General features: G+C 41.7%; 1 protein-coding gene across 3 annotated transcripts in view; it reads right to left on the bottom strand.

Moving 5' to 3' along the window:
* Positions 1–6,594: 6,594 nt before the first annotated feature.
* usp25 (ubiquitin specific peptidase 25) overlaps positions 6,595–12,432 on the bottom strand; it is a 28,809-nt gene continuing 22,971 nt past the window's right edge. For 2 of the 3 annotated variants that reach the window (XM_041051163.1, XM_041051165.1), the window contains 3 exons: positions 12,042–12,165; positions 9,955–10,147; positions 6,596–9,202 (listed from right to left, as the gene is read on the bottom strand). In XM_041051163.1, coding sequence (XP_040907097.1) covers positions 9,030–9,202; positions 9,955–10,147; positions 12,042–12,165 — 490 coding nt within the window. In that variant the 3' untranslated portion in view covers positions 6,596–9,029. Of the gene's footprint in view, positions 9,203–9,954; positions 10,148–12,041; positions 12,166–12,432 lie in introns of all 3 variants that reach the window. The other variant, XM_041051164.1, reaches the window with a different exon arrangement.

The following is a 12,432-nucleotide window of genomic DNA, read 5'->3' on the forward strand; positions in this document are numbered from 1 at the left end:
TCTTCATCACTGATCAAGTGAAGAGCCGCAACAGGGCATGGTTCATGTTCTTCTCCAATCCCATATTCCCCTGTGACCTTCTTGTTATGTCAGCACTTCATCCTGTTGCAGTCTTATCAGGGCAAACACATGTGGGGTCGCATGTGCTGACTGAATGCAGATCATAAACACAGTGCCACACTGTGTGTTTGGAAAGGAGACTGGGGGCGCTTTTTACTTTTTCAGCCAACGCTGTCAGAGTCCCTGGGTCTATGATTAGAGAGAGCGGACAGAGAAAAGGGAGCGTTGAGAGGGATGGTCGAGTGTGAGGTGACCTCACTGCCTCGTTCCCCTTGTCTTCAAACCAGCCAACAGAAGGAGAGCTAAAAACGGAGCTTGGTGACAATTCTGAGCTGACGGGCGCATGAAAGTCATCAAGGCAAGAAAATGTGTTTAAACAAACCAGAAGCAGGTGGAGGGAACCCATGGCTGGTTTTGAATGTGGCATTAACTCCAAAATAAAAAGATTTGAGGAAAAGAGCACGGAGGCTGCAGCCTGCTGCATACAATGAGATGCTTATTTCCTAGGCAACCAAACCAACAGCAACAACACAGCCAATCACATGAGAAAAGATTTATGCTCAACATCACTCATTACCAAAAGATGTTGATTAGCGTTGCCCTCGCTGACGGGCCAAAGAAGCAGATCTCAGCAGTTTGGTTGGCTGCTGCTGGGCTGCCGCTAATGAGGCAGTCAGACGGCCACTTCACCTTTTGTTTGTCCACTGATGGAAGTCTTGTTTGACCCAGCTGCGTCTCCATGGAAGTGGCACCTTGAGAGGCCCCCCCTCCTCACCTCAGTACCCTTCTCCCACCAAGTTTCTCATCATATCCCGGTGTGAGGCGGTAGCTGCTGTGAAACACCAGCCCCTGGCACAGAGCCCAGATGGCATTTTTCTCCCTGCACAACCTTTATCTAACCATAAAACACAGACCCAACAAGGCAGGACTCTCAGAAAGCACCATGAAGTGTTAAGTGAGCGGGCAGCAATTTGAAATCCCTTTTTTACCATCAGCTATTCTCAAACCTGACTATAAAGAGGTGCTTGTTAATTGATATTCAGTTCAAGGGGGATTAACGACCAACATGAACAAAGATGTTAAATATGTGTTCAGAATGGCTATGTGAAGAATGCCCTCCACCGCTCTCTATTCATGCGGCGGCTGCCAATTGCCAGCAGTGTGAACTTGGAACGCTCTGTGCTGAGAAGCTTTTGCCTGAATCAGCCGCTGCAGCTGCAGAAGGCTGAGCTTCCATCACACGTTTTTTTTTTTTTTTTTTGTTTGTTTTTTTTGCATGTTTCCACAAACATTTTTTTTTTCCACAAAAAAAAAAAAACGCTGACTCTGCTGAAAAATGAGTCAATTAACTTTGGGAAGGGAAATAAAGATTGTGTAATATTTACAAGTTGCAAAGCTGAAACCATGTGCTGTTTCCTCTGCTATCTGTCACAGCTCACTGCAGTAAGCACTGGGGGGTGGGGGTGCATGATGCTACACGTCTGGTCTTTTAACGTGGAAAAACAAAGCAGTTAGTTACCGCTCCTTTATTCAAACGTGTGGATATTTAACAACACACTGAAACATTAGAAAAGAGAACATATGAGCAGACAAACTAAAATATAACGTCAAAGGCAAAAGTGTAAAACTAACACTGAAAACTCGTGATATGAAATTAGGTTTGGGAGCTCTTGTACAGACTCACTGCTACAGTTTGGTTAATAGACAACCTTTGGTGCCTGTTGATGTTAACAGTTATTTTGCATTATCTCCAGATCTTTTCCTGTTTCCAATATTGTTATGATATGACACACAGATGATTTGGTAGAATTTTGTTAAAAATATATGTGGCATCAACACAATTATCATATTAAATTGAGTAAAGACTTTTCTTGATTTCAGAAGTTATCAGCTCTGTGTAACCTACATCTTAATCTTTTGGCAGGATAAACGAAGCATGTTGCTTTGCTCCCACTGAACAGCAGCATATGATGTTAGTGTGTCCTGCACTCTTGTGGCCTGAGAGGTGCGCAACACCCAATACTCAAAAACTCAAAATGGAAAGTAACATACAAACCTCCCAGCATGGCAGATGTACTACCTATATACACCACAGGAGTTCAGAAACACCAATGTCAATTCATTGCACCCACACACTCTCTACTTGTAGTTATACCAGCGAGGTGTCCATCCAAACGTAGAACAAATTTATCAGAATTTCCCAAAATCTGATAAAGAAATGCTAATAAATGCACGTGTCCATCCTCTGATATTATACAAATATTATGAACTAGTTCATCAAGGTAAATGGTAGCGCTCGGTGGCATTAAACCACTGCAGAAAAGTCTGACAGTGTGGAGTCCACCCAGCTCAAGAACAGTCATTAAAGCAAAAGGGGGACAAACCAAGTGCAAATCAAATACTAAGATATTCTGAAATTCATGTAAATATATGCACACAGTCCAGGCCATAAATATTTGGACATAAAAATAATGGAAACAACATCACAGTGCCAGATCTCAGCTTTAATTTCTGTAGGTTTACATCAGTTTAGAGAGATCTGTGTGGGAGATATAGCTGTTTTAACATGTAGTGCCCAAAGTTTATTGGTTCAGAAGTAATTGGACAAAATACATGAATTTAAAAAATTATCATATTGAATATTTAGTGAGAAATCCTTTGCAGTCAGTGACTGAAGTCTTGGATTTTCAGACATCAGCTGATGTTTTGTATCTTCCCTGGTGATTCTCTCCCAGACCTTCACTTCCTTGTTGTGGGGTCTCTCAGCCTTTCGTCTGGTCTTCAGCAGGACGATGCAGCTCAGTCTGGCTGAGGTCAGGTGACTGACTCAGTCAAAGGTCTTCCACCTCTTCACCCTGAACAGCTCTTTGCTCTTTGTTGGCCTCATGTTTCTGATCGTTGTCCTGCTGAACGATGAAACGTCGTCCACTGAGTTTTGCTGCATGTGGCTGAATCTGATCACAGAAAGCTCCATCAGCAGTGAAACCATCAATAAATACCAGTGTACCAGTTCCATTGGATCCATACATGTCCAAACCAAAACAGAACCAGCACCATGTTTGACAGATGAGATGGTGTCAGTGTCTTTGGGTCATGAACTGTTACTTTTGTTTTAGTGAACCGCAGCCTTTCTGTTTTTGAGTTTTACCACGTGTTTGCATCATGTGGTAAATCCTCTGAAGTTATGGTCATGAAGTCTTATTACTGACATGTACATGTACTTCTACAACCTGGAGACCTGACTTGCTGTGCAGTCATGAGGGGGATTCGCCAAGCAAATGATTTTCTGCTCATCCACAAGACTTGTGCTCATCAGTCTACCAGCTTGTTTTCCATTTTCCAGTTTTCCTGTGCAAACCTACTTTTTTAGATGTAGGTGCAAAACACTCTGTTGTTGACATGCTGCCAAACCTGCATGGATCAGGGAATAATGTGTCCCACATGTTAACCTTGTAATCTGGTAGCTTGTTTTCTTTGGTTACTGCTGTACTAAAGACAATTATTTCAAACCCAGTCTGCCCAGTCAGAGAAAAAGAGAGGACGTGGTGGTGAAGGCAGCTTTCATCATGTTTCGGTCCTCAGAACTTCATCAGGAAATTTCATTCATGAATCACAGTATTATATTTAAATTTGTTCTAACAGCTCCAAGACTTTTACTGTAAGGTGTAACAGGTGCACACCCGCAGAGAGACTGAGACTGTGTTTTTATTTTGGGTTTAAGTGGATTTTCTTGACATCCATTAAAGACTTTATGTACAGTGGCTATATAAAGTCTGGGACCACTTTCCCATTCCAGTGAATGGGAACGCTGTGTGAGGAGGTTTCTGGACACTGATATAAAAATGTTTTTGTATTTAGTCTCACTGTGTCAGACTGAGAAAACTTTTACTGTCTGTTACAAAGCATCCTGCAGCCTGCATCAGAGGCTTGTCAGAATCCAAGATGGTGGTGTTTGTTTAACAATCTATGGCTAAAAGACTGCACTCACATTTCACTCACTCACTGTGTCATTCATAAAATACAATGTGAAAAGGTGTTAAAAATACAAATTCACCGTTTCATAGTCTTATTGGTGACTACAGCTGTGAGTAAAATGAGTAAAAACCTGATCTTACAGACACCAGACTGATGGTGTCCACTACAGCCTAAAATCAAAGATGGCGCCGGATGTCTTCCTCTCTCCACCCGACTGCAGCACCGCTCAGCAGTCAGCTCAGCAGTGCTGCCGCTAATGGCTGGAGGCTGTACTGTATCTACGACTGGTAAAAACTGTAGTTTGTTTTCTAAAGGATGAAGACAAGAGGAAATGTCTTTAAACAAACTGTGGTCTTGGTCCTGGCCAAACTAGAATCAGAAATGTCCAGCTATTAACCTTAATATTAGGATAGGGGAGAATAAAATTTAGTTGAAATGTGATCACACTAATACAGCACAAATTCACCTTCAATTCTACTCTAATTTATCTCTAAATAGAGCTACAATTAAACCACGTATGGTGCAGACAACTGCAAAAGAACTGCTGGTGCTGGTTCTAAGCATTCTCACCTGTAAACAAATAAACAGGACACAGCCTTATGAGCAAATATACATGTGCATGTACTGTAAATAAGACGTGCACGTGTATGGGTTACGGGGAATCTGTGGCCTCCACTTCTAAGCCTGAATCTCCACCTATTTTAAAAGAGAATATGCACCTAAACTCATGTCCTGTGAGATTTTGGCACCTCTGTGGTTACACGACACCACATCATCACACTGTCAGTGAAACAGCTCTTTCTGCTTTTGCTGTAAAATGCGAAATGTCAGACTAAAAAAAGAAAATGCTGACTCATGTTGACTGTGTATATAGACCACACTTTGCATCAGGTCTATATAGATATATATTTTTTGACCTTTCAGCAAACTTATTTTGACAAATATTTGACAGCCTATTCCAATAATTACTGTCCTCATTGAATACATAATTAGAAGGCCTTGGCAGAGGGGCCTGCATTGTTTCAGCTGCGGCCCACCCCAACAACTGCAGGTCATGAATTGGGTCTGTGGGGTTTAAATTTGGATGCTGCTGGAAAACCAGTTCAAACCACTAATTAAGCCTGTCCATCAGTATCATGGAACTGTATAAACTGCCACTGGTTCTAGTCTATAATCATCACAGAACTTGGCTTCATGCCCCACTTCAAGTCAATGGAAATAATGAGCAAAATTAGGGGATACCGCTGCCAATAATGATAGTGAATGCCCCATAAACATTTCCAACCCAACAAGGTCTACTTAGATAGGTCTATCAAAAGGCCAACTCAAAGGTGGTTACACCCACACACGCACTCACACACTCAGAACAATACAGATGATAATTCCTGCCCTGGTATTTTTAAAACAAGGGTAAAACGAGGACAACATACAGTCTCACATACAGGAGATCTCCAAGTCATGTTACTCTGGAGGCAGAGAGGAAGCTTATTGATCTTCAGTTAGGTCGCAGTGGGACAGTGTATCAGGTGTCACAGAGTGCAGAGGCTCAGACAATGAAGGATCTGTATGGAGAAGACTCACCGAGCCACCGTCAACAAGGCTGAGCGGGTTAATAAATTAGGTCTGGCCTCTGAAACCCACCTCATTTCAGAGAGAGCCTCACAAGGGGATTAAAAGACAACAGCATTAATAGAGTGACTTGGATTAAAAAAAATTTGAATTTTTTTGTTAAGGCATTACCATGCTGAGTAGATAAAACACCCACCACCTGCTGTCGCAGTAATAAAAAGATGGGTTGGAGTGAAAGTTTCCTTATTTGCTTTTGTTTGTTGAGTCTGCTTCAGTCTGATTAGGAAGGAGTCCCTGAGTCAGACGGTGGGAGCTGTTCACAGGGTGAACGGAGAGGTACGACAACCTAGATGTGTGTTAGGGCTCCTCTCCAAATAACATTACAAATAAAAACTATTGGAGAAAAAAAAATGACTTCAATTGCTTGTTGTCGGTGTTTTGTTTATACTACAGGAGACCAAAAAAAAAAAAAAAAAAAATGAGTCAGCAGAGCAAATATCAGTAAGATCTGCTGTTGTCATAGTATTTTAGCTTTTCATTTCTATTCATTGTTTGGTGTGCGTGGAGATATTTTAATTTGGGATAGCAGGATGAATCTGCTGCCTTTCTCTTAGCAGGAATTTAGGCTGTTCAGATGCAGTGATGGTTCCTCAAGTTCTGGACTTCAAACTTGAGGTCCTACATGCTAATTTGTACTTATTCTCCACTACAATTCATATTGTTGATGATTGAACCAGTGGTCTCCAGTGCTTCTTACAAAAAAAAGGCACCTTGTTAGGTTTCAGAGGTCTATCAGTTGTTAGCAGTTCCAACAAACAGTGATTTCCTATTTAATTTCTCACATGGTTTTAAATAACGTTTCAATCATTTCAAAGCCCGAAGAGGTGAAATTATCCAATATTTCAAATTAAAAATAACCAAAGTCCTAAAAATGAAAACAGATTTGTGAATCAAAACTTTATTTTTTTTTCTTCTTTCATCTCCCATTAATCATCTCACGACCCTTCAGATTTATCTTGTGGCCCTTTGAAGGCCCCCAGTAACCTGAACTAAAACTAGCTCCACCTCGACCAGATGCAACAGCCTCTGTGCTACTTACACCTTCATACAACAGTCTCATCATGTCATATAAAATCATAAGGAATATTTTTACACTGCTGCACTGGTACTTTTAAGATCCTTTACTTCAGTAAATGATCTGAATACTTCCACCAGTGTTGAAATGGGAACATTTTTACAAAAAAAAAAAAAAGCTCAAGCTCGTATGCAGGATCATCTCAAACATGCCAATACGTGCCAGGGCTGACAGTCAAGAGTGTTTCAAGAAGTGTTTCCACTACGCCAGGTTTCTCATGCTGAACAGTTTATGTGTGGCACTGTTGGTTCACCACTCAAACATCCAGCCAACGACACGACAGGCTGAAAATGTGGCTCATTGATTAAAAAAAGGCCAAAGGAGGCAAACGCAATTGTAGCAGACAAGATGTCAACTGACAGCCCAGCACTGTTACAGAAAGACGTGAAGGAATGCACGAGCAATCGTAAATTGTCAACAGAAGTTCACCCCAGGTCAACAACAGACACAGTCCTGCCTAAATGCTACAAACCATCAGACAGAGTGTTTGTAAAGCAGTTTGTCAGCCTGAGCCAAAGTTAGTTCAGTGTGAGCAAACGTTTGGGTTATTATTTTGTGATCCTCTAGCAGCTGTTCTTCTAAATTCAGATTTATGCCCGCCTTCAGTCAACACAGACAAACCATACACGTTGTTTGGTTCAAGTCTTATTTTCTACAGGCAAAGATATTTTATTGAACCAAGCCGTCACTCCAGGTTTTTTTTTAAAAGTGCAATTATACATGTTTAAAAATATCCACATACTTTAATGTCTCACTGTCAAGAGCATTTCTGAATTTCAGTGCAGGGTTCAGATTGAGTTTTCTTATTTCTGAAGAAGACTGTGATTGTCTTATTATGACATGTTTAGATAGCAGTTTTGATTTCTAGGTATTTTGTCATCTGGAAGGTGTTAAATCCTCAGAAACATTCAGAAATTTTCCAGATTTTTGTTTTTCTTTTTAAAAATCAGCTTCATCATATTGATGAACAAAATCTCAGCTCATACGAAATTAACTAGTGTCATGACAAAGTAATGATAAGATCAAACTAAAAGACAGGGTTGCATTCTTCTGAGTGATAGCTTAGATTAAAATTCCAAACACAGCACTGTAATTTATTATATATCCAATATTCAGTTTTGAAAGATGCCTTTCATCTTACAGTCTGCCCAGTGCTGGTAGCAATACTTTGAAAAGGCTTTTGAAAGTGTTTCCTGTCATTATCACGTGAGTTGTTTGTGGAGATCCTTCTCCCGGAGATTAGCATTACTCCAGGAAATTAGCCTAAAATTCATCATTAAAAAAGCTTTATGTTTTTATTATTTTGGCCACATGCTGCATGCTTTGGAGTTTGTATGGTTAATGAAAGTCTGATTCAAATTAACTGCATCCCTCCAGCTGAATTATCACAGCAGCACGACACGGAGGTTTGAGACCAGCGATTCATAATGTCATTGTGACTTTAAGGAACCTGAAGCTCGCTGCCAGTGTCTCTGTCGGTCACCATAATGTCTTTTCACTTTGAACTATGAAGTGCAATGTTAATTAGAATGTCAGCATAAGTTATTATTGTGCAAGTGAAGTAAAAATCAACATCAGGCGAAGAATTTGTTTTTTTTGGCCTAAAAGGGCCATAAATAAAATTTTATTCTCTCGATTTATTAACAAGCCACAGAAAGTCCGTGGCTGTCTACCACAGCACTTAAAACATCTCATTCTGGCGCAGTCCACAAAGACATGAGACCCATTTGAGATACTTTGAGCCGCTGATAAATCTGAAGGCTCTCTTCCTTACTTCCTTAGAAAAATAAAACAAAACATGGTAATACTGTACCAAACTGGAGGCAGAGCAGCAGGGTGATCCTTTTCACGCAGAGAAGGGTGCTTTAGAAAGGGCTATGAGCGTGGTTGGAGAAGCTTGAATCAAACGGCAACAACAACAACAATTAACTATGAAAAACCCTCAAACGCTTTGTGTTTTTGCAAAGCTGAAGCAGAATGTGCTTGGCTTTCAACCACTGCAGGATTGCCACTGTTTTTTCCATCAACTTCTCCTCGCACATTTCTTTCTACCCTCCCAACAGTCCGTTCCTCCCCTCCTCCTTCCTCCGTTGTGTTTTGCTTAAAACAAAAGTGAAATAATATTTATAATGATAAAACCTATAGCAGCAAAAGAGTAACAGAGGAATAACAGCTAGAAGCGAGTGACCCCTGGATTTATAAGGAAGGCATGGGTTAAGAGAGGTCCATGAATTTCTGCCCGGGGCCCGGGCCTGTGAAAAGGGAGAGGTGTGTGGCCGCCTCTCTGAGCTCATCTCCCCTCGGTGGGCACCCGGCCGAGGGCGGCCATGATGCGGCTGAATCGTTCACACAGCTCCAGAGTGGAGTAGGAGGGCAGCTTGGGAGGGTCGTGGAAGCTTTTGATCTCCGTCGAGCAGTCCAGTAACTTGGGGAGGAAGTCGGTTAGCTTTTCCTGGAGGTTGGCTGCCAGCAGGAGGACAACACACAGAAAGATAGTAAATGATTAACTTTTTGGACCCTTGCAGCACAATGAAAATCAGATTCCTAAACACAGAACGCACAGGGTAAATATTTTGCAATGTGATATCACAAGTAGTTTGAAAGCATGTTCCACAACAGCAAAAGATTGTGAAACTCTAGTGAGTTGGGCTCTGGGTGATAATACTCTGCTTTTCCAGAACAAAGGCCAGGAACTCTGAGAACATACTCTCTGTGGACTGATACTGGAACGTACTGATAAAAGCTGAATCCTCCTCAGTCCTATTTTTCTACCACGCAATTATTTTTGAGGAGCGCTCTGTACATTTCTCAGTGGAATCTGACAGACAACTGACTTCACTGTTCATTAATCTGCAGATTATATTCTTGATGAATCAACTGTTTTGTTTAGAAAGTATGAGTAAAGGGCCCAAGGTGACACCTTCAAAAAGAACCGAACAATTACTGCTGGTGAAGCTCTGCAAAAAAAAGAAAAAAAAAAAAAAAAAAAAAAAAAAAAAAAAAAAGAACAACAGCTAACATTCAAAGTCTCAGGTTTCCCAGAACAAGTAGAAATGCTGCAAAACCTGGAAGCCTTTCAAAAGTGTGAACTGAGCAGTGGCCTGATTATCGTGATCTCTGGCAGGGGTACTGAGGAATGTACTAGTAACCTAAGACTTCAACTCTCCAGAAATATCTCGCAGGCCATGTCTGTTCCTGCTCCCACAGGGACTCACATTCCATCTCTTGGCCCAGGTAAGAGCACCAGCGGTTCCTCATGTCCTCCACTGCCAGCAGGTCCCTCTCAGTGTCATGGACCAGCAGCAGAGGGATGCAGGGCACCACCAGCTCATTCATGATGCCTAGGCCCGTGGTCACCTCTGGTTCTTCTCCCGACTCAAACATGGCGGCCGCTTGCTCATTTAATTTCTACAGAAAGGAAGGTACTGGTGAGTCTTTGATACATTAAAGTTCAAATAGTGATATTAATAGAATTCATAATTCCTAAGATTGTTTTTCTTACTTTGATTTAAGGGGAAATCATGGTCTAAGTTTTGCAAATACAGTTCCCATAATTTGAGGGTTTAGGTGAATGTACACAGGAAAGATAACGTTGCCATGGAGTCAGTCAGGTAGCTGTGGGCTCCAACCTGAGCCTTTTTTTTTTTTTTTTTTAGCCTATATCTGTTTACATTTTGGCAAAGCGGCACCATTAACAGTATGCCAAATTAGCTGTTAGCAGTTCCGAGGAGTGTGAATTTTAATGGAAAGTGCTGCCATTGGGCTCTGAGAGTGCTTTAAAGTACTTTAATTGGCTCCATGTGCTGTGTGTCACAGCCACTGCTGCCGCACCAACTGCTGACTGCGTTGATAAGCGGGCCAACTCAGTGGGCCAAATAGCAATAAGTAAGTTCCTGTTGTGTTCAGAACGCTGGCATGCCCCTGTCCCTTTCACCTCATGCAGTATCTTTGCCTCATGTCTCCCCCCATCCCCCTCTGGGGAGGCATGCCTCACAGTTTGAAAACTTCAGCTCTAGACTCAAGCCAAGGTCACGCTGCCCTCACGGCTTTCAGACAGAAGAATACTGTGACCAAGGAAATGACAATGACTAATTCTTCTTTTTTTTTTTTTTAAACAGCTTTGTCCAAGAACACACGTTGCTGACTTTTGTATATTTGTGTGAACTTATGTAATTGCTTTTACTCCAAACAACATTCTTTGTTAATATTTTATTTGTCCCTTTTTTTCACTATTCTTGTTTTCTTCTTTCTAGTCAAGTTTTCCATTTGTTCTAATAGATAAATACTTGAGAGCTTAAGTACTAACAGTAATCCTACATCATCATTAATATGATAGAGTATCCTACAGCCACTGGAGCTTAAGTGGGTCCTGACGTTCTTGCATGCATGTGGATACAAGCTTTTCTTCCTGTTCTTGGCCAGAACCACCTTGCTGTCACAGACAAACTCCCTGACCTCCTCTCTCCGAGGAAACGACCCGTTTTTTTGCAAGCCAGTTTGGAATTGGGAACTGCGAGGCTGGATTTGCAAAACATCCAAGCACATTAACTGTGTCAATGTTAGCAGTGTTTTCAATTAAAACAAGAGCTGAAGGTAAACAGCTGAACGGACAGAGCCAGAGGTTCTGGCCAGAGATCTAAGATGACCGATCAGGCTGTGCGGAGCTGAGGTTTGAGGTTGGCTGAGGACACGCTTGTGTCTCATGGTAATGTGTTTACACTCGCGGGCCCTCCTGCTTCCTATTCCCACTCCAGTGATTACATTATGAGCACAATGCTAGTGTAAGGTTACTGAGTGCAACAGCGAGAGGGCTGCTGAAGATCAGTACGAGGCTGATCAGACCAAAATACCCTCATCCCTAACCAATAATACCAGAGCACAGCCTGGAGCTTGGTGGGAGTGAAATGAAATGGGGCTCACATCACAACGCTGAAAGGATTTTCATCTGTCAGTATCAGATGAAAAATCTTCAGTGGAATCTTTTGTGGGCTGCAAGCAAGCCAAAGCAATATCTCAGAAAAAAGCAATTTGATTATAGTACCACAGCTCAGTATTGAAGGGGAAATGTCTGGCCATGTTAGTTTTGCTGAGTCACTAGCAGAGGAAGTTTGATACAGAGGAAAGGGAGTGACAAAGAAGAGACGGGGATCACAGGGGAGGACTGCTGAACACAAAGGTTTCCGTTCCAAAACACAACCTCTCTGTAATCACTTTGTCTAAATGACGAAATGTGACATATAAGAATATGAAATCTGACAAGTTGCGTGAAATAAATCACTGCGCTGTGCGTGGATGAACTCACCAGCAAACACTCTCGACGGTAATGACCAAGAAGCTCCTCATCGTGCCCTCTGTACAGCCCTTTTAACAAAAGCTCCTTGTTGTACTGATACGAGTAAATCAGATACATCAGAGCCTCCACGTAACTGCAAAGGAAGCCATGTTGATGAACAGATGTTACATTCAGATAAAACAGCCTGCAGTCAATATCAAAGTTGCACGGAGAACTTATAGGGTAAACCATTTCACAGAAGAAATAAACTTGATGAACCCAGAGCACAACTACAAAGCTTGGAGATGCAGACAGTTAACTGCTGCCCTCTGCAGGAGCCAATTCAACATTCACCGGCTGCTACAGATGGCCAACGGAATGAAAATAAATGCAATGCGCAACAACCAATTCGTACAAGTTA

Source organism: Toxotes jaculatrix, chromosome 12 (assembly GCF_017976425.1).
Source record: "Toxotes jaculatrix isolate fToxJac2 chromosome 12, fToxJac2.pri, whole genome shotgun sequence".
In the NCBI taxonomy this organism is placed as follows: Eukaryota; Metazoa; Chordata; class Actinopteri; family Toxotidae; genus Toxotes; species Toxotes jaculatrix.